Below are 21,054 nucleotides of genomic sequence, written 5' to 3'. Positions count from 1 at the left end.
ATGGTACTCCCTACTAGTAGTAGAAGTTAATCGATCTGAACCACAAATCTAATTTTATTTGAGAGTTCAGATCTTTTTATACTATAACCTTATTTAACAATAGTAGAAATATGAAGAGGTATGATTATCCATAAAAATATAGACGTGTAGGGGTAAAATTGTACTTTTGCCACAAATTATTTAAAAACATAGCCATCTCCTCAATTCTAACATGCCAATCTAAGACAAGGTTAAAACAATCACTTTACTAATATATCAATATGATACAAATTACTTTTAAATATGAATATAACAACATCAATTTTACGTCATAAAAAGTATATCAAAATAGGATAATCGTTAGTCAAATTTTGACCGTAACGAGACAACATACGGCTTGTGGCGGAGGGAGTATCATCTTTTTAATTTTTAATTTACTATTTTATCAACGTTAACATAACAACAAAAACTAACTACTCCCTTCATCGAACATTTCTAGATTATTTAGCAAAGATTAAGATTGAAGAAAAAAGATTTTAGTGCCCGGCCCACATTTAACGAGAGAGAGTTAGGGTGAAAAGGTGGTTGGGAGTACGATGAGATAAATTTAACTGAGAGTAAGCAGTAGTGTATGAATGCTTATATTCTTGGACAATCTTCAAATTGAAATGTTTGAAATGTTGGGTGGAAGTAGTAGTAAAGAACTCAACAGATATAAATAGCTTAGACTAATTTAAGAAAATATGTATACTCTCTTCATCTTAAAATATCGTTATCTAGTATTACAAATTTGAATATAACTATAACTAGGTAGTTAATCCTAAATGACTAGTAGTTAATTTTAGGATAGATAGAATAGTTAGGAAGTATTATGCATATAAAGACACTGATTTTTCTTTGAGTAAAATGTATTCTGTGGTATCACAACTTGTGATATAAGTGCAATTTAGTCACTTATCTTACAAATTGTTTAAATGAGTCGCCATCTTGTTCCGATGGTGAAAATCATGTAAAATACATCACATGTATTGTTTGTTTCTCAATTAGAAGCCATACAAGCCTAACATAAATACATGTGTGAGGCATACACTACTAGAAAACTAATTTTCGCAGGTGGCCAAAACTAATCTTCGTAGGCGGGAGGGAGGTCCGCCTGCATCACAACGACTGTGAAAATCATCGATTTTAGCAGTCGGGGCAACGGCCCGCCTGCGAAAATGCAAAAAAAAAAAACGAACAAAAAAATCGCCGCACGCGGCTCGCCGCCGCCGCCCTCCCCGGCCGGATCTGAGAGGGGAGGGGAGCCGCTGCCGTCGTCGTCGTCTTCACCGCCGCCCCGCGCCTTCGTCGCCGTCGCCGCCCCCGCCGGCCTCCCCCATCCCTCCTCCGGCCAAATCTGTGAGGGAGGGAGGGGAGACGCTGCCGACCGCCTTGCACAGTCGTCGCCGCCGTCGCCCCCGCCGGCCTCCCCCCTTCCTCCTCCGGCCAGATCTGGGAGGGAGGGGGGAAGGGAGCCGCCACCGTCGCCCCCGCCGGCCTCCCCCTCCCTCCTCCGGCCAGATCTGAGAGGGAGGGGGAGGGGAGCCGCCGCCGCCCGGACCGCGCTGCCGACGCTCCACACCGTTGCCGCCGCCGCCGGCCTCCCCCCTCCCTCCTCCGGCCAGATATGGGAGGGAGGAGGGAGGGGAGCCGCTGCCGCCACCGCCCGGACTTCAACCACTGCCGCCCTCCGTCGTCACCGCCCGCCGCCGCCGCCGGGGAGAGTAGAAGTGAGGGGAGGGGAGAGGAGGAGAGGGGAGGGGAGGGGAGAGGCCGGTGAGGAAGGGAGGAGAGGTGTGGAGCGAGGGGAGGACTGAGAGGTGTGAGGACTTAAAAAAAAAATAGGGCCCGCAAGTCTATTTATATTCAAGTCTATTTTCGTAGGCGGACCACTTAAGCGGCGCCACTTAAGTGGTCCGTCTGCGAAAATCTATTTTCGCAAGCGGGCATCAAATTTTACCCCGATTTATATTTTTGTAGACGGTCATTTGGCTCTAAGGGTCATATCAGCCTGCAAAAATAAGGCCCTCACGTTAGTAAAAATACTTTTTCTAGTAGTGATATGGGCAGGACAAGTTGACATGTTTATAGGCAAGCAATAAAATTAAATATTAGCACCCGTATTTTCATTTATGTTAGTTGCTACTTGTATGCTTTCAATAAACTTAGCAAGCAATAACAAAATCATCTTAAATTGGATTTTAGTATCAATCATATTGAAGTTGGCTTGTTTTTTCATTGAGTGTGGTCATGCTTACAAAAATAAATCAACATGTATCCAATTTAATAGCGAACTTGACACATGTACTTATGCAGCGGCAGTGACAACTTGGGGGCTGGGGTCTTTAGACTCTCTACCCTAATGTACCATTAGAGCCCCCATAATACCTTATAAAATTCTAATCCATATATTTATATTTTGTATTAGAAATATAGCCAATTTATATGAGACATATTTCAATTTTTATTTTCCACTTTAGTTTAGCCCCGCTATAATTTTATCCTGACTCCACCACTGTGCTTATGTGATTTGAAAAAAAAAACAAGATGAGTGATTTGTTTGAGAATTTTTTTTTGACTAAAACTTGTTTGAGAATTTTACGAGATGACTGACTAAATTTCGTGTATCTTATAAGTTGTATGTAGTATCACCTACGTATTTTACGTTTTTTTTATTACAAGTGAGCTAGACACGATCTGACTCGTTAATTTCACGAACTATAATTCTAACATGGTTTAGCTCGTTATGACTATGAATGAGTTCGATCCGATTTGAACCTTCGATCAAGCTTTTGCACACCTACCTGCATGCGGCTCAGGCAAAACTTACAAAACTTATCCGCCGTTTCTTGTGCGCAGCACGTTGGCGGCCTCGATTTTTTCCCCCCTTTCTGGTGGCCCAGCTTCGAACCCTGCAAACATCCGATCGATCTGATCACGTCTGATCCGTCTTGGCGTCTTGCACCGGCTGATCAGCAGTCAGAAAAAAAAGGACCAGACAGCGAGTGGACCTGACTCATAAATGGGGGCACAGTTCGGCGAGATCTCGCATAACGTATACGCGCCTGCATGCGCTACGTGCACCGTAGCGTCCACTTGCTGGGGTCGACCGATCGATTGATTGATCACGACGACTGAACAGTGAACAGCACGGTGCGACGTATCACAGTGAACAAGTGCGCGCGCGCGACGAGAGAACGGGGGAATAAAGATGGCGTCGCGGCGGCCGACGGATATGCATGCTGCCCCTGTGGCGCATTGAAGCGCAGCCCTGGCGCGCAGCAGCGGGAGGGACGATAGAGGCCGCCGCGCGTACGGCGTTGTCGTTGCCGCGACGTGGTCGGGGATGGTCCTTGAACAGAAGCTGCACTGGAGGTGGCACTGGCAAGGGCTCCGTGCTGTGGGGTGGCCGGGGGGTGGGGCGGCGATTGTCGATCTGATTGGTGTGATGCTGTTGGGGATTGAACCGGAACAGCGGCGGCTATGTAGCAGGGCGACGTATCTGGGGCGCTGGGCTCTGGGCTGGTGGCCCTTGGATTGGATCCTTGCCTCCGCCGCCACGAGGCAAACACGTGCGCGCTCGCGAATCTTTGCGTTGGATTGGTATTCGACTACAAAATCCATACGCGTGTATATTTACCTAATTCCTTTTCCATATATCCCTGTTTTTTCTTATTTCCATATATATCCTTAAATTTAAATTTAATTCGAATCTCTTCCATACCCTTTTCATTACTTGATCGTTAAATTCCTATGAAAAAAAAGTATTTTCCCCTAAAGAAACGTATAATCTATATTGTTAGATGGTAGAAATTTGTCCTTTATTCTAACCAAACATGAAAGTGGGTTTCTTGGCTATTTGGCTCAGCTCAATCCCAAAGGGCGGAGGCACGAGTGGGGTGGGTGCAACGGCTGGCTGAGGTGACAGTGACGGTGGGGGAGGGGGGGGGGTGCGGCCTATGGAGGTGGTGGCCGATGAGGCTATAGGCCACAAGCTACCGGGACACCAAAAGCCAAGACAGTCGCTGTGTTGCCGCACTGCCGCTGAACCGTCCCGTCGTTGTTGAGTAGTTGCACTGCACGCGCTGGCCGTAGCGCCGGCTGCCGTCCTAGCCAACATGCTAAGTGTAATCGGACCACGCGTTGTGGGTACCAAGTGGACCGTAAAGTTGACTGTTGTGTCACCGCGTTGGCCACAACGTCGGTCGCAATCCTGATCGTCACGTCGCGCGCAACCGCACCGCGCGCCCTGGCTATCGGCTTGATCGTAGCTGGCTGCCGGGGCACGCCGTTGCATCGGCCATAGTTCCGGTAGCCGTCTGCACCATAGCCGCTACGGATCGAAGACAAACTAGTGGCATGTTCTCCTGGTTGAAAGGTGGAAATTTTTGTACTATTTTTTGTTATCTCGAGGGGCTATACAACAATGGTATCCGTACTAGAGTATAGGGGTCGTTGGTACTAGAATATACACGATATCATATTAAGAGAACAAGGGACAATGATTTATACTGGTTCGGGTCATTGAGATGAGTAATAACCCTACTCTAGTTTATATGTATTACTGGGAAAGATATCGCACATGTTACAACCGGTGATCTGTAGGCTACTCTAACATGCCAAATAGAATCCATCGAGTACGTCTAGATGAGTAGAATACGACAACTAGGCTTTGGTTTTCTTTGGATTATCTCTCAATGTGGCTCTGGTTATGAATTGTGATTCGATCAATCCCTTTATAGGGGGTCTTATATTTATATTTATAGGACAATGTTTAAGTTAAACCTTGGGAATATAAATTATGAATAACTCTTGAGTTGTTAAGTTTGAAAATATAAATATTATATGAATAGATTTGTCGTGAAAATCCTTTCATAAAAATATACATATATCACTTTTAAATAAATATTTTTATAGAAATAAGAAGTCAAAGTATGTTTTGGAGACCGTATCGCTGTTCAAAACAACTTCCTTTACGAGTACGAGCACGGAGGGATTACTATCAAGTGTAACTCAACTGTATGCTGCTTCTGATTCACATACTTTACAGCACATTAATTCCGTGTGCTCCACTCGCGTCCTCCATGCTCTACGTAAACCAAGCAAATATTGAGAATGAGATACTTCTCTAAAATAAATTCCACACAACGGATTTCCAGGGATAGATTCTCGCGACCTAACGCACGTCAGTCAAAACAAATACGGTATAAGACGAGGCAAATTAGGTGTTCCCACCTACACTCATGGCCGGCTCATGTACTCCTTACGGGAGTGAGTACCAACACAAAAACATGACAACGTTCCGTGACAAACATTTGACCGTACACACTTGTGGCATTGCATACTGCGGTCAGTGCATCGCTGTATACTCCATTACTCCTTGGTCCTTGCACGCCTGACGCCGGGTATTAACCTGTCCATGAGTGGTCTGCATGAGCTTACCCTGTGACCGAGAACGATGTTGCCGTCCACCGGACAGAGGTCGCCATGGACGACGCGGATCACGGAAAGCCACTACTTGTCTACCGAAAGCCAACGCTGGGAAACAGCGGAAGGCGTGAAGTTGTGAGTGAATGCCGTGTCAAATTCTCCTGGGCCGGGGCCGCTCAGTCTCTTGTTGCGCGCGCAATGTGGTTGGCGCACTCTGTGTTTCGTTCCTGGCGGTTTGTTTGGTTGTTCAGTTTACGGCCCACCAGTTCGTCTTGACTCCGACTTGCGGGCTGCGGCTGCGGCCAGTAGTTGTTTTGATTCGCCTCCCGTCCGTCGCACCGCGCCACCGCCGCGGCTCCTGTTTCGGCTTGACCACTTGACGCAGTGACCGTCCATGGTGTGAAGCGTCGGGATCGACCAAAACCGATCAATCGGCGGTCCTGCCTAAACGTATCATATAGTACATTCGTTTTGTCTCACACCATCATCAGTTATGCGCACGGTTGTCTCAGAGGAATTCGATTCGCCAGGTGACAATTTTTTGGTGCGAAACGTAAAGCACTCGTGACTCGTTATAAAGGATAATTAAAAGAGATCTGACTCTGGATTATTGGATACACCGTACATGCATAGACGCACTGTACACCACCTAGTTTTACCGAGACCACACATCGACCGTAAAATTAACGAACTGAAACACGACTGGTATTATACATACATGCATGGACAGTTGCACGAACGTCAACCGATGAAAGTGCGTGCGCGCGAGCTCTCGCTCAGTGGTGGCCGTGGCCGGGGAGCTTCTCCTTGATCTTCTCCACGATGCCCTTCTTCTCGTGCTTCCCCGCTGCATGCGTCCCCGTCCCCGTCCCCGTCCCGGCCGCCGGAGCCGTGTGGCCAGCTTGCTTCTGCTCCTCCTGCTTGTGGCTGCCGGGAAGCTTCTCCTTTATCTTCTCCTTGATGCTCTTCTTCTTCCTCCGCCCACCTTGCCCGTCATCCTCCGACGACTGGGCACGCGCTCATCAAGTCAGTCAGCCCATCGACAAAATTAATCAAGAACACAACGACTAGAAAGAGAAGTTACCGAGCTGGAGCTGGAGCTGGATTTGCCGGAGCGGCGCAACGTCTCGCCGAGCGTCGTGTGCCCCTCCTCCCTGGTGGTGGGCTGGAGCTGCCCGGAGGCGCCCGTGACGCCGGCGGCGCTGACCGTGCCCTCGTAGGCGAACGTCTTCTCGCCGGCCGGGGGAACTACGCCGCCGCCGTCGCGCGTGTACGCCTCGCCTCCTGGTGCGACGGCAGCGGCGGCTGCGCCGCTCATCACCGCGCTCTCGTGCGGGTGCGGCGCCTCCGCGCCGGCGAGGCCGTAGTCGCCAGTCGACACCGCGGGGTCCGGCGGCGCCACGTACCCCGCGGCCGTGTCGCGCGGCGCCGGCTCGTCCGGGACGGGGTTGCCGTACTGGTCGACCGGCGGCACAGGGTTCCCGTACTGGTCGACGCGCGGGTACGGGTGCCCGTACACTCCCGTGGCGTGCTCCGCCATTGGTTGGTGTCGTCGAGTTGCTTCCTCCTCAGTTTCTAACTCGGTTACCCTCTTTGAGCCATGAGTGATACGAGCGATCGAGCTGATGGGAAATTGGATGATGATGAAGCGGAAGCGGACTCGTATTTGTACGAGGAAACAGGAGGCGACAGGCGGTATCTGCAGCCCTGCAGGCAAGCCACGTGTGCCCTCGTAAGGACGGCGCGCGTGACCGGAGAAGGGCACGTAAGCGCCGGGCGCGCCACGTTGCGGCCTGATCTCTGGAAGGTTCCGGGTGAACAGTAAAAGGGTACACTTTGCCCGGGCAGATAGCCATCGAAGATCTCAAGACCTGATTATAACTATCCAAATTACCTCTAAAGCATCAAAGGCTCGAAAATATCGAAGAATATTGCGTGGCTACATGGACCAAACATCGGTCTTGCAACACACTATCCACATCGTAACATCTTTGCTGGAATGCTGGACGCAACGAATATCAAATGCTCCTACAGAAAAGCAAAAAGAATCACAAAATGAAGCCTCGGCGGAGTGGTGTCCCTTGTAGCGATGCTGCCGTGCTGCTCCTGAGTCCTGATCAATCCGACGGTGTTGCTTCTGCATCGCGAGCCTCAACACGCAGGCTGTTCTCGCGCCGGCAATGCGATTTTGCACCCTGGTTTCACATGGAAAACGGGATCCAAATCTCATTATGATTTTGCAACCTGGTTAACCAATGGAAAAATACGAGGATGTTTTTCAAATCAACATGGCAATATAGCATTAGCAATTAGCTTGAGTGCTTGACATGAAGATACAAAAGACTACATGAAAGCAGAACGCGCACTGAGTCTGAAAGGTAAGCAAAATAGAAAAGGACATCAAGAAAAGAGAGAAGACGCGTATGAAACCATTCATATAGTTCGTAACCTCCGACATGTTACATATGCCAATCATCATCTCTCACCCTCCAAACAAAAACTCCGAGTAGTTCTCTGAACTAGTTTCCTATATAAATTGCCACCTCTGTGACGATTTACAACGGCTTTACAAAATTTCTCCACAGAAACAGGCCACGGAAACATATTTGTTCCAAATTAGTTTCAACACAAACTTCAATGTTTTACGGTTTGCAAACAAGATTTGCCAGAATGATCGGTATCAAGTCCTGGTGATTAGAGCAATCCTCCTTTGACCTACCATAGTAGCTGGAGAAGATAGAAAGATGAAGCAAAACTTACTTGGAATATTGTCCCCAGCTTTTTCAGTCCTCTAGCTCGCACCTTCAGAACATCTTTGGAAACAGTATTCTCCCTCAAAACCTGAAGTCAAAATGGTTGCCACGATCATCCATATTTGTATGTTATTTCTAAGATATCTCAAAATTCAAGCATATCGGTACAGTACTGCAAAACATGAGGTAAAAACTGAGGTGGACAATGCTTACTGCTTGGCAAACACGAGAAAGCGTTGATTCAATATCGACTACATTGATTTTCCACAGAGAATTCAACATTGCGTCTTTTTTCTCCTCAATACTCTTCATAAGCTGGCCTTCCTTGTCGTCGCCCTCAATCTTTTTTATACCTTCTTGTAGCTGTATCAGAGAAATTGCACCTACAGTAAAAGATCAGACTCATCTTTAACAAAAGAGGGATGTAGAACACCGAGGGTCAGACTCATTAAGAAGTATTATAGGTGATGTAGGAAAAGGTAGTACAGCATCCTATGATGTACCTGCGGCCGCATTAACCTGTGACTTTACGTGGTGGCCCTTATCTCTTACCCATTCAGCTATGAACGGCACACCCATATACATTTTGCTTTTTCCAAGCTCTCTTGCTGCTTGACGAGCATAAATGTAGCCAATAGTGTGGAGCATAGCCTCACCGAAAGCTGAAAAATCAATTCATAACAGACACCAAGGAATTAAAACAAATGCAATCAGCAATTCAGTATAAGGCATAATAGAAAATTCAGTGGTATGAGTGTATATACTGTACATACAGCAGCAAAAGTTGAATGAAATGTCCATGCTTATCAAAAAATACAACAGTGCAAATGAGTATGAAGATGGAGGGCAATACCCGCTTGAGAAAGACGCTGAGCTTCAGCACCTGCCCAATCACCAAATTCATCCTGCATTCCATCAACATATGGTTGAAGTCGATCCTTAAGGCTTTGAACAAGCTTTTGCTCTCTTTCGGTTTGCAACTCCTGTAATCCAGAGATATTATTAAGGCCTAAGCATGAATTATGAACTGCCAACCTTGAGGAGATGGATACTAGAAGGCTGGGAGCACTACTAGATAACATCTGTTGTGCAATTTACAGAGCATTACTGGAGCATCATACTTTTATCTTATCTTGAATCCTTGCCCTTGCCTCTGTATTATCTGATTCTTCCTCAATCTCTACTGAAGCTACAGATGCCAGTGCAAACTGACCAACATAATCTTCAAAATAGTCGCTCCCAAAAAGCATTCCAAAGACAGCAGTTGGATCAATCATGTTATCCCTAAAAAAGCCATTTTAAAAGTTCAATAGCTTTATGTTGATAATAACTAATACAATGTACATGCAGCATGCAGCTAAAACTTCAAATCGCTTGTGCAATTGAATTTTGTTTTACAATTTGGCCGATCCAATTCTATAGAAACAAAGAATTTGGAGCTTAATTTCTATCTAGGTTGATAGAATAGTGACAGAAATATTCAAGACTTACTGTGGAAGGCCTTCTTTTCCATGCTTGTCATAAGAATCCTTTCTTACAGGATCACTGAGTATTTGATAGGCCTCACCCAGTTCCTTGCAGAAGTAACCAATTTTAGTTAGTAATCCTCCTATAAAGGTAGTGGGTGAATTAATAAGGCCTACTGATAGGGATGCAAGCGGGCCGACCCATGAACCCGCTTATAGGCAAAATTAGTGAGCAGTGGCGGAGCCAGGATAAAATATAGTGGGGGCTCCTTAGTCTTTTGAGCCTTATAACAATCTCAGACAAAGTTTATTTTAGCCCCCTTGCAATAGATATATGGATTTAAATTTTAGGGGGGGTCTAAAGAACCCCAGCCCCCACACTGCCTCCGCCACTGTTAGTGAGTAACCCGCGGGTTACCTACTAATTTGACCTATAAATAGCTTTATGGATTGATCCACTTATATCTTTACGACGCGGCAAGCCGAGCCATGACATGAATACCCACGGATTACCTTTTATTTAACATATTAGTAGGTTCACGGGTTGGCCGGTTTGCATCCCTACCTACTGACATTAAGAATGCACCAACATAAGGCATTAAGAGTTTTCACCGGTTTCCCTAATTAACCGTTGTAAGATTTTTGTGTCCAATTTTTGTTTATAAACTGGATAACTCTCTTCTAATAGTGAATCGCATGAGCTCATGCCTGCCCTTTTCGGAGGTTTCCCTCGAAAAAAAAAAGGTAGAACAGAAAAGTTCACAAGAGAACAGAAGTGACCAGAGCTACCACCATCTCTTTGGTTCAGTCGTCTTATCGTCTAAAGCCATTACCTATACTGTTTCCTTTCCTAGAACATCGAACTGTGACGCACACAGCGCAAAACAGAAGCGAAAATCTACCTTGAACCTCCGCTCCGCATCAGGGTTATTGGGATTCTTGTCAGGGTGCACCAACTTGGCCTACAGAAACCCAAACATTGCAAGAACAGCTGAAACCATGAACCCAACAACAAACATTGCACGAAAGAAAAAAAAACACAAGAAAAACAAATATGCCAGCGTTCTCGATCTCGGGCCAAGAACCACGCACCTTGAGGTAATACGCCTTCTTGATCTCTGCCGCGGAGGCGTCTGTGCTGACCCCCAAGACGTCGTAGTACGCGCTGTCCACCACCATGGCTTACGCCGCCTCTTCCTGGATCGTGCTGCAACTGATCGTCGGAGCCCGACGAGAAGATCGGTTACTGGGAGAGAGAGAGAACAAGCCAGTCAAGAATCGGAAATGCCGAGGAGAGTGGTCATCATCTGACCTGGCCAGGAGGGAGGAGTTGAGCCCGGAGATGATGGGAGTCAGTTGATGCGATCGATCATGTGGTCAAATCCGGGAAAGGTTCCTGGGTCGGACCCCACCCACTGCCTCGTCCTCCACAATCTCTCGCAAGTGCTTCGCTTTCGAGGCTGCTCCCGTTGGCTGCAACCTGCAAGGGAAGCATCGGTGTCTGTCTGTTTGCTCTTTCCAGCCTCCCTGGTGTGGGTCATGTGTACATGCAGCAAACAACATCTGGCCTGCCACATTATGCTCTACACCCTGTATCTCATATTCTCACATCAAGTAGTATATATTGCCCGCTTTATTGCCAAGAGTTACAGATGTCACATGTTACACGGGTTGTTACATTATGATGGCACCACCACACCTAGCGCAAACCAGCCATGCTTATTTTAAGCACATGTTTTTAGAAGCAGCCCCCCACCAACAACAAATTCAAAGTGCATTAGTGACGTATTCAGTATTACAACTTACAGCTGGAAGCTGCCTAGTGTCACTAGCTTCTATACCGGTGAGACAGAGAGAAGGAACTCCGGCTTTATCCTCTGCAGCAGTATGCCGCAGAAGGGGCAAAATGGGACGGCCGGCGCTGATAAATCAAGCGATTCGTTACCATGAGTGACATCCCAAAATGATGTGGGCATGGTGAAGAATATTTCCGGCAGCAGCTTGTCGACCGTCCTCCCGCAACACGCGCAGTGCCATGTTGGTTGAAGAACAGGGCACAGCCGCATCGACGCTGTGCATCTTGACAATTTGTGAGCTTCAGCTGGGGGAGTAGCAGGATTGCTACCACTGCACATGGCAACATCTGCGGACTCGAAGGGGACTGGTGCATTGCAGTAGGTGCAGTATTCTTCAACTGAGTACTCGCACACTGAGTTGATCCTGCATGGCGCAAAACAGTTACTGAACAGGTTCAACATCCAATTTTACTTTCAGTGAAGCCATTTCAAGGCAATTCTACTGAACTATCATGTGGCATATGCTCTATGCCGTTTCACAAGTGAAATGATGTTAGAAAAATGGTTTACCTGTCTCCTAGATCATTGATCCTCGTTCTAAGAAATTTGAGCTCATCCCTCACTTCTCCATCGTTCATGGATGCCCAAGAGTCCATCTGGGCAACTCCAACAGGAAACCAGCTGTTTTCAGCAGGGGCACCCTTGAGCAAATATGCTGTTCGGTTGAGGACAGCAGCAAAAGTGAAAGCCACAAGCCTCTCTTGCAGCTCCCTTTCACTTCTTACCAGAAGATTGTTCCACAAATCAGCCATTACATCATTACCTTTTTCTGCACCAGGAGAATACTGCGGTTGATCACTAAGCATTACTTTCCTACATACGATATTCAGCAAGTGCAACTTCCGCGAGCTGACTTTGGACATGTTGTGAATTGAATGTGATGGGATGTCGATAGAAGCACAATGTGGATCATCTGAAAACAAACCTGACACCCATTTATGCATCAATGTCTCAAGAAAGGTAGGTGCAGATTTCTTAAACCCTTGTAGTGCAGCAATGAGATCCCATAAGACAAGCACTGTTTCACAATTCTCATATTTCTTCAGTGACCAAAAAATGTTGGATCCCCACCACAAGAAATTAGTCTCAGATAAGGCGGCAGACTGAAGACTGAGGATAACGCTATTGTCCAATGGAATACCAAGGAACTGACCACCAATCCAAATGAACTCAACCACTGCCTTTTGTGTCCTGTTGTTTTTATTCACAAAATTATTGTGATGACAGTGGATTTTCTAAATGTTAGATAAAAGAAATCATTAATTAGATCCAAGCAGACCTCACTACTTCCCATACCGAACTCCCAAACAAAATTACCTGGCCTGATACATCTGATTTAACAAGTTTGAGTCCAAGCTGCGCACCTGAAGGAGATAACATTCATAAATTGTTTTAGCTTATTATATATGAAAGCTCAAGTACAAATGTTGCACAGTTAAGCAATATGCGTCAGATATAAGAGATAGCCTAAAGCATACCACAGCAATCATTAGTTCTCCAGGTGCTAGTGCAAGGCCATAACATCGATCGGATACTTCTGTGAGCTGCATGCACATTTCAGATGTCAACCAGAAGAAAAAACTTGCATGTTCAGGATAAAGGGTTATTGAGTATATGTTTTACATCTACGGACTCTTTCAGCTCCGGACCATCTGTGTGCAGAGGAATTTCTTCTAGATGTTTTTCGTTGAACATCCAACAATGTGCAGAATTATCCTGACAAAGTAGCAAGGCTTTATGCATAAGCAAGTAACAAAAGGTTCAAGAAAATAAGTTAACACAGTGCGCAGGATTTTTTGAAGGTTCAAGAAAATAAGTCAACACAGTGCATAGGATTTTATGATCCAGCAGCAGAACATAAAATATAACTTTCAGAAAACTTCAGCTTTCCAAGTCTTAACTAACACAACTCCAAAATACTACAGAAATCAATGTCTCCCGTCAATCTGCCATCAGTTATTTATGCACGTTTTGTAATCAGCAGCTAGTAATATTGCAAAGACAGAGATCGTGAATACACTGAGAACATAGAAAATAGTTTACACTTTAATAGAAAAGTTAACATACTGTCAACGGAACTTTGGTTTTATTTAAAAACAAAATCAGAATTAATTACAAAGTGCAACGAGGACATAAACACACCTGACTGCAGCTGTATAAACAATGCCCATGAAAACCCCATGACAGACCTGTCACCTATGGTGATGTTAGATATTTTTTTTCTTTTATCAAGATGTAAACATACTAAGGTAAAATGAAATTTTACCACTTGATCATGAGCGTCACATGCATGAATCTTCTGAATTTTGTTACCAGATATGTTCCACGACCATGCTTCTAGTGACCCAGATGCTCTTCCAATTGCCAGATTAACTGAGTCTTGATGCTGAGCTGGTGCAGATAATGAGATTGACGAGACTGGTGCTAATGAATCAGTAGTGACCTGACAGTACAACGTTTGGAGCAGTATATTTAATAACAGAAAGGCATTAGCTGGAACTAGAAAGTGCAAGATGGGCATTTCAATCTATTATATTATTAAGATAGCTTTGAAAGGAGGCATCACGTTCGCTGTGGGGGCTAGAAATTCCCACATTAATCGGAGAAAAAGAGAAAAATATTAACCGTTGTATTGTGATATGACTAGATTTTAATGGTAGAGATTTAATGACAGTCCATATGTAAGTTTGACTTGATTTGTTTTGTTATTTGGAATCTGATATAATTTGCATATTACCATATGTAAGTGTTGGAAACAAACACAAAAATAGAAAACTAGCTTTAGCTACATAAGTACGAATTTGTGTCCGATTCCCATGGATGACTGCCTAATTCCCAGCTAAATATCAAAGAAAAATAAGCAGTCACCTCTAATAATCAGACTCTTATTAGTGTTTATTCTTAAGCCAACTAAACTCTGGCATAACTCTATTTAGAAGTAGCACTTTCCACACTGGGTGTCAGAAACACATACCAACAGAGAGAGTTTGCATGCTGCAGAGAAAAACATAAACGATAGTATATGCATACAGCAAAGCAAACAATCCGAGTACTACTATTAGTCCTCACTTTGGACACATGTTGTTCCGTTCTAAAACCTATATCTATACCTAATAAAAAAATACGCAAGGATTTCGTTTTTTATCATGGTCCGTCGGTTTAATTAACACAGACAAACGTTGTGGGGATTAGAAATTTCCATATCAATCGGAGAATAGTCCATATATATCACAATGCAAGATTAAATTAAAATTCAAAATAAAAAATAATTTCTGAAATGACAAAACGAAAAATAAGAATTCAACTAGAAATACAATTTATAAATAACTAAAATTCGTAATAAAAAATAAATACTATTGGAAGAAGAGACATCTAGAACACATGACAAGATTAATTAAAATTCCAAATAACAAATAAAATAAATTCTGAAAATAGAAAAATAATTATAAGAGTTCAAATAGGAGTATAATGTTGTAAATAAAAAATATCGGAATGAAAAATATGGAATTTTTTTAAAAAAATAAAATCTAGAACACAGATGACAAATGTCAATAAATATGGGAGAAGTAACATGTTTGTAAAGAAGTAGAGTGGTGACGGTTAATGGGACATCTAAAAACTATTAATAAAACCCCAAATAGAATCCTACTGAATATTAAAAGGAGAGATGACGGACATACCGTTAAACAACATGATCACGACTGTTGGCGGGACTTCTAAAAGGTAAAAAATAAACCCAATGATAACCATGTTTGATTTTAAAATCTTAACGACAATAAAGAGGGGAGGCTGTAGGCGAGCCGTAAAGGAAAGTATTATAGTGGCAAAGTCACTTATGGTTTGACAGAATTTCTAGAATGTAAAAGAATCCAAATGATAATTATGTTCTATTTTTAATATCCCAATGTGACAATAAAGAGAGAAAGCAGCGGACAGGCTGCGGAGGAGTATAGTGTCAGTATTTGACGGGACTTTAAAAATTATAAAAATAAAACCCAACGAGATAATAAACTCTAAAAAGTAGGTTCGGAACTTCTAAAAAGTAAAAAAAAAACAATGATGATAATGTTCGATTTAAAATCTCAATCACAATAAAGAGGAGAGGCAGCGGGCGAGCCGTAGAGGAGTACTGTGACATAGCCGCTGGCGGTTTGGCTGGACTTCTATAAAGTAAAAAAAATAAACCCAAACAATAATTATGTTTGATTTTTAAAAATCCCAATGACAATAAAAGCGGAGGCAACGGACGGGCCGCAGAATAGTATAATGGCAGCATTTAACGGGACTTCTAAAATTATAAAAATGGAACCAATGAGACAATAAACTCTAGAAATTATAAGGCTTAATTTTTAAAGGTTCTGAGAGAATGAATAGAAATAGTGGTAGATCGAGCAAGCAAATAAAGAAGGGGATGACACAAGTAAGGGTGGCAACTGGTGTGATTTTAAAAAACTATAAAAATAATATAGAAACAAGGGGACAATAAGGTTTGGTTTTCAAAATCTTAAGACAACTAGATACCTGCGCAATTGCGCGGGTTACCCAGCTAGTTTTATTAATAGAATATTGGATATTAGTCATATATCGAATCAAATATGTATATCAATAGACAACACAGGGTAATGGTAATTATGTACCTCAGCCACTAATGTCAAGGGCACTTCTTTTGCGCATGTACATTGATTTAACCCTTCAATATCACCCAGCCATATCTTTGAGCTGAAAAAACCCCAGAAAACGAATTTGAAAGGTTTTGAGTAAAACAGGTATTTGGGAGGATTAAGGAAGCATCACAATTTTAGTGGTTTATGCTTAAATTGTCGAGAGAGAGAGAGAAAGAGAGAGAGATGGAACCATGGAAGAGCAAATTCAAGAGTTAGCTGTCACATAGTATGACAAAAATGTAAAATCCTTTACAGTGGTGACGGAAGTTGTACTGACCTTCCATCTGAGCATCCAGTTGCCAAAAGCAACAAAGGTTTTGAAGAGCCTGAGGAAAAAAGTTCCCAACTTATGGCAGTGACCCATGATAAATGAGCTTGAACAACCCCGATCAGCATTGGATCTCTAGTAACCATGCCGATGTCTATTGTGTAGTATTCAGGTTTGTGTATTTTCCAAAAGGAAACACTCCCAGACTTGCAACCAACAGCAAGAATGCACCAATGTCCCGTGAAATAAGAACTTCTGTCAGGTGATGGTAGAACTGGAGACCATGCAACTACGAGAGAAGACAAAAGTGCTTCACGACATGAATACTGTTTTGCCGTAATAAGTGGGAGAGATTTGTCTTCTCCATTGCAGTATGATGGTGTCTGAATATTTTGAGTGTTGCCCTGACCATTTCTGACAGCATCGTCAAGTCCAGGTCTCGTGACCTACAATCACAACCAGGTAAAAGATACAGGATGCCAAAGAAAAAAAAATCATATAAAATAGGCTATGTGCGAGTGTGATTTAACAGCACAAATAGTTCTCTCCTTAGTTATGAAACAAGGTTTAGCTTTTAATGTTAACAACTAATGGGCATACACTGGGGACTTTAACCTAAATGTGAACATGTAAATCCTACCTTCTTCAGTGTATTTTTCTTTAAATTAGAGATTGGATCCAATGAAAAGTCTGCATCCTTTGGATCATCTACATCGTCCTTCTCCGATGTTTTTTTCTTTAAATTAGATGGATCCGATATAAAGTCCACATCCTTTGGAGCATCTACACTGCGCTTCTTCAATGTTTTTTTCTTTAAATTAGAGATTGGATCCAATAAAAAGTCCGCATCCATTGGAGCATCTACGCCACCATTATCCTCATGATAAACAAAACCTTCAAATCTAAAAAATGAAACAAAATAATTCAGACCTAACATACGATTATAGGCCAAAAATAGCTTCTTGCAAAATAAAGTTAGTGCGAAAAGGAAGGCATTAATCAGTGGCGGATAGGTTGACATATGAACAATTGGCATCCTATAATAAGCTTAGCAACAACCCATAGCAAATACTTACTACAGTTTTTCTACCAGTAATCGTCAGTAATTCAGTACTTCAACTGTAAAAATTAGCAAACAAGAGCCTCTAAATTATCAATCTTATTCCAAAACCACACATGGCAAGTGTGTCGTGCCAAACGAAAAAAGAATTACTTTATACAACCACATTATAAGCAGCCTCTCGCCACCTAATGATAGAAAATAAAATGGCCTTTTTGCAATCCTTGACACATTTGTCTGCTCGTCTAAGTCAAAGACTGTCAGGAAAGGGGAAACTGAGTTGCTATCATTGCCATTTTCAGTTTGTTGGAGATTATCTTCAATTTTCCCTGGCTAAAATTAAACCTGATTCAAATAGCACATGCAGAATATTTACCCATTGACAATGTACCACCAGAGAAACCAAGTAAGTGCACTAGGCCAGTCTGCCAGTGTTAAGCATAGATCTTTCTCTGGTAAATACATTTTATACTTCTAGGCACTCATTATCTTTTTTTGAACGACTCTAGGCACTCATTATCATACATCAAATTGTAAGCATAGAACCCATCATCTTATTTCTTGAACTAACCCCTTTGGACCATCTTGTTATCTTAAACTTTGATGGCCAGCAAACAGAAGAGTGTGACTCACCTTGCTGGTTTCCTTTTTCTCCGTTCTGTACCCATGCTCAGAAGAGGCTCTTGCAGTTTACCAATACACATGACTTGCTGGTTTTGTTCAGTATTTTCTTTTTCCTGACACAGAAGACAAACTTTCTGTAAGTTAACTCAATAACATATATTTCTGCCTCACAAAAAAAAAATTTTCTGAGGCAACCAATGAAAGGGAGACACTGGTGATAGAGTGGATGGATGGGAGAATACCTGAGGAAGTGAACTAGGACCATCATTTTCCCCAAATTCTATACCTTTGTAAAACTTAAACAGCAATCGAGATATATCTGCAACCTAGACCAATAGATTTAAGTTGACAGGCAGAATATGAGAAAACTAAAGAACACATACACCCTGAGATATCCTAAGCATATGTAACTGATAGGTTCAAATGATTACAAGTGGTGAATGAAAATAAATATTTTATCTAATGGCAAAAGGAAAAGGAAGGGACATGACAAACAGCAAGAAAAACACAGAGAAATACAAACAAAACTGCCAAAAAGAATATCTTCTTTTGTCTGTAATCGAAGTCAGAAGTAGTACTGAACAAACGGTTGAATGTCTACTAGGTGGTGCAGTGATTGTTAAGCTTATTTTAACTGCATTGCCTGTCCAATATGTTTTCAAATTCTTAGATAGTGAAAAAATAATGTAGGGGGCTGCATGGTTGCATGGGACATGGCAAATTGGACCTACATGGAACAAATTACTGTTGCATAACAGGAATTTGGCAGGCCAATCAAGCTGCCCAGCTATCAATGTTTATACAAATTAAGTTAGTCAATAAACTAAATTAATAATACATTAGGTGAACATGCTTACCTCAACCCATTCATCACAGAATTCACAAAATGGTGACCGATAAAGCTTTACATGACCATCAACAGTACAAACAGCCAACAGACAACTGAATCCATATAGGGAAAAAAAAGTACAGAGGCCAGATAAGCAAATGAACCTAGTAGTGCTGAAGAATAAATCTAGAGAGAGACAAAAATGATGTGATGAAACGACTTAAAAAAAGACATACCCGGAGTTAGGAGAAAACCCTTGTTGAGACCATGAAATAGATCGAGCGCATAATTCAGTTTCACGTGCTAAGGAAGTGGGCATTATACATGGTTCAAAGAGATCTGCAAAATAAGCAATAAAAACTGATTCCTGGTGCGCACCTTCTATCGATGTCCAGTGTTACTTTTCAGTTTGTCACAAGAGAAGTTGACTGCCAAAAATTTCATGTAATCAAGATAATTACATATTAAAATTACAATTTTATTTTTGTAGGAACTCAAATCCACACTGCTGAATTGATGTTTAAGAAAGCGTAACTTCTGGATGCATATTGTTGAATTGCATCTTCACATGCAATTAGCCTAAGGCATTGCTTAATAATTTTTAAAGAAAGCAAAGTGTACATATTGATGATATTTATCATCATTTGGAGTTGTCCACCGTGATCTCAAGCACAACAGCCACCCATAACATTTAAGTTGTTGACAGAACTCTAAAGTAACTGCTAAACTCAAGCTGTCCCAATCATTTTTTCTTACTATGCAGTGCTAACATAAAGAAACTTAACACCGAGCATCTCTTCCACTCCACTTCGGCAATCATATTATCCGTCTAAACTGATAACACGTGAAAAGCAAAAGGAATGCAGCACAAATTCATGTGTTTCACTGGAAACCGTACCTTCTCTGTTAACCACTCCTATGGGAAATGGGTCGCTAGGACGAAGAACAACCAGTTCCCGAGGCCCCTCCAGTGCAGATGGGTTCTAGAATCAAAAACACAAGATGAACAGTCATAACTCCTGAGGAGGACAACATGGTTCGAATACACTAATGCAATGAAACCACACATACCAGGATAGTGATAAGGTGACCAGAGGCAACAGCCACCAGGTTCTCAGTCGACCAAGCGATTGCATTTGGGTACGACGGCGACGCGATCAAGGTGGCAGCCTGGTAATGCGAAGCCATGGCACTCACAACAAAACCAGGCGGAAATTAACGCGGGACAAGGGGGTTCAGTTGAGCCACTGACTGCACCTGCACCTCGTCTAAGTTCTATCATCCTATATGTAAGTCCACAGCATGCTTGTTTGACACATGGGGGAAAATCCTCACTGCAGATGGATCGGGTTTAATCCCCCACCACCCAATTCCTCTTCGCTACGGAGAAATTTCAGCTAAGCCCTAGGAAAGGAAAGGAATGAATAGTGGCGGAGAGCTAAAACTGCAGGAGTATAAGAGGGAGGAGGCTGACGATGGGAAACGTTAGGCGGAGGTGGAGCAGCCGTTGCAGTCGCCGGAGTCGGGAAGAGCGCGGCAGCGCTTCCCCGAGGCCGGCCGGACTCGCCGCGCCGGCTCCCACCCCGGTGCTGCGACGCGGAGTGGAGCGGACGAGCGGAGGGGCGCGGCAGCAACCGGCAGCCGAGCGAAGGGCCGCGGCGTGCGGGGGGCGTGGGGCGGCGGGCGAGCGGAGCGCGTGCTGTCCTCCTCCGCCCTATGTCGCCTCAGCCCTCAAGCCGCCTTCCGCCCATTGTTGTATGTTCGGAGGCCCAATTGGTTTTCCGTGATTTAGGCCGGCCCAGTTGCCAGCTTTCGAATGGGAGTCTGGGCCAATCGTTCCATCGTTTCCTTTTCCAATCGTTCCATAGTTTCCATTTCTTCTTAACTCCTAACAATCCTTCCATCAAGTTCAAAAAAAAAAAAAAACAATCCTTCCATCGCGCGAGATTGGGCCACGAATCCCACCAAATAGTCCCAGCCGAAACTAGAAGAAAGTATGGGAGTACTATATCATAGCGCTACAATTTTTGGGTCTGTTTGGTTGTTGCCTAACATTGCCACAACTTAATTTATCATAGGTATGGCA

The 21,054-nt window shown here is 43.4% G+C and overlaps 3 protein-coding genes across 7 annotated transcripts; all 3 read right to left on the bottom strand.

The window, feature by feature from the left end:
* Nucleotides 1-5,985: 5,985 nt before the first annotated feature.
* Nucleotides 5,986-7,077, bottom strand: LOC4326935 (dehydrin Rab25-like). The gene is made up of 2 exons (NM_001406293.1): nucleotides 6,533-7,077; nucleotides 5,986-6,455 (listed from the first exon to the last, which is right to left on the bottom strand). The coding sequence occupies exons 1-2, from the start codon at nucleotides 6,986-6,988 to the stop codon at nucleotides 6,225-6,227; spliced, it is 687 nt and encodes a 228-aa protein (NP_001393222.1). The 5' UTR covers nucleotides 6,989-7,077; the 3' UTR covers nucleotides 5,986-6,224.
* Nucleotides 7,078-7,319: 242 nt separating this feature from the next.
* On the bottom strand, nucleotides 7,320-11,247 carry LOC9268042 (chaperone protein dnaJ 10). Of its 3 annotated transcripts, none has more exons than XM_066312789.1 (10): nucleotides 10,980-11,124; nucleotides 10,760-10,880; nucleotides 10,570-10,629; nucleotides 9,693-9,775; nucleotides 9,323-9,485; nucleotides 9,055-9,184; nucleotides 8,705-8,863; nucleotides 8,415-8,584; nucleotides 8,209-8,289; nucleotides 7,320-7,643 (listed from the first exon to the last, which is right to left on the bottom strand). In XM_066312789.1, exons 2-10 carry the CDS (start codon nucleotides 10,844-10,846, stop codon nucleotides 7,566-7,568), a joined length of 1,011 nt encoding a protein of 336 aa, XP_066168886.1. In that variant the 5' UTR covers nucleotides 10,847-10,880; nucleotides 10,980-11,124; the 3' UTR covers nucleotides 7,320-7,565. The 3 variants fall into 3 exon arrangements, with proteins under 3 accessions (XP_066168886.1, XP_066168885.1, XP_015621139.1); XM_066312788.1 differs by having other exon boundaries at nucleotides 10,760-10,913; nucleotides 10,980-11,106; XM_015765653.3 differs by having other exon boundaries at nucleotides 10,760-11,247.
* A 35-nt stretch (nucleotides 11,248-11,282) lies between these two features.
* LOC4326934 (uncharacterized) lies at nucleotides 11,283-20,694 on the bottom strand. 3 transcript variants are annotated; one of them, XM_015765650.3, is made up of 18 exons: nucleotides 20,443-20,694; nucleotides 20,040-20,372; nucleotides 19,867-19,951; nucleotides 19,205-19,307; nucleotides 18,997-19,081; nucleotides 18,382-18,465; nucleotides 18,149-18,252; nucleotides 17,096-17,357; nucleotides 16,465-16,901; nucleotides 16,161-16,242; nucleotides 13,790-13,966; nucleotides 13,666-13,719; nucleotides 13,147-13,239; nucleotides 13,002-13,067; nucleotides 12,841-12,887; nucleotides 12,449-12,714; nucleotides 12,034-12,292; nucleotides 11,283-11,887 (listed from the first exon to the last, which is right to left on the bottom strand). In XM_015765650.3, exons 2-18 carry the CDS (start codon nucleotides 20,154-20,156, stop codon nucleotides 11,503-11,505), a joined length of 2,706 nt encoding a protein of 901 aa, XP_015621136.1. In that variant the 5' UTR covers nucleotides 20,157-20,372; nucleotides 20,443-20,694; the 3' UTR covers nucleotides 11,283-11,502. The 3 variants fall into 3 exon arrangements, with proteins under 3 accessions (XP_015621136.1, XP_015621135.1, XP_025876103.1); XM_015765649.3 differs by having other exon boundaries at nucleotides 12,034-12,714; XM_026020318.2 differs by lacking the exons at nucleotides 20,040-20,372; nucleotides 20,443-20,694 and having other exon boundaries at nucleotides 12,034-12,714; nucleotides 19,205-19,396.
* Between the last annotated feature and the right edge of the window lie 360 nt (nucleotides 20,695-21,054).

The sequence above is a fragment of the Oryza sativa genome, chromosome 1, assembly GCF_034140825.1.
Source record: "Oryza sativa Japonica Group chromosome 1, ASM3414082v1".
NCBI classification, from domain to species: domain Eukaryota; kingdom Viridiplantae; phylum Streptophyta; class Magnoliopsida; order Poales; family Poaceae; genus Oryza; species Oryza sativa.
The sequence above is the reverse complement of the archived record's forward strand: the minus strand, read 5'-3'. Positions and strand labels throughout refer to the sequence as shown.

What these genes read in the sequence shown, in the direction of transcription:
- LOC4326935 (NM_001406293.1), bottom strand. Translation starts at nt 6,988, where the DNA reads ATGGCGGAGCACGCCACGGGAGTGTACGGGCACCCGTACCCGCGCGTC. An exon ending in CCAGCTCCAGCTCCAGCTCG is followed by an intron (nt 6,456 to 6,532) that starts GTAACTTCTCTT and finishes GCGCGTGCCCAG; the next exon opens with TCGTCGGAGGATGACGGGCA.
- LOC9268042 (XM_015765653.3), bottom strand. Translation starts at nt 10,846, where the DNA reads ATGGTGGTGGACAGCGCGTACTACGACGTCTTGGGGGTCAGCACAGAC. An exon ending in AGAAGGCGTATTACCTCAAG is followed by an intron (nt 10,630 to 10,759) that starts GTGCGTGGTTCT and finishes GGGTTTCTGTAG; the next exon opens with GCCAAGTTGGTGCACCCTGA. An exon ending in AGCTGGGGACAATATTCCAA is followed by an intron (nt 7,644 to 8,208) that starts GTAAGTTTTGCT and finishes ATGTGAAACCAG; the next exon opens with GGTGCAAAATCGCATTGCCG.
- LOC4326934 (XM_015765649.3), bottom strand. Translation starts at nt 20,156, where the DNA reads ATGGCTTCGCATTACCAGGCTGCCACCTTGATCGCGTCGCCGTCGTAC. An exon ending in GTCCTAGTTCACTTCCTCAG is followed by an intron (nt 18,253 to 18,381) that starts GTATTCTCCCAT and finishes CTTCTGTGTCAG; the next exon opens with GAAAAAGAAAATACTGAACA. An exon ending in GTTTATACAGCTGCAGTCAG is followed by an intron (nt 13,240 to 13,665) that starts GTGTGTTTATGT and finishes CTACTTTGTCAG; the next exon opens with GATAATTCTGCACATTGTTG.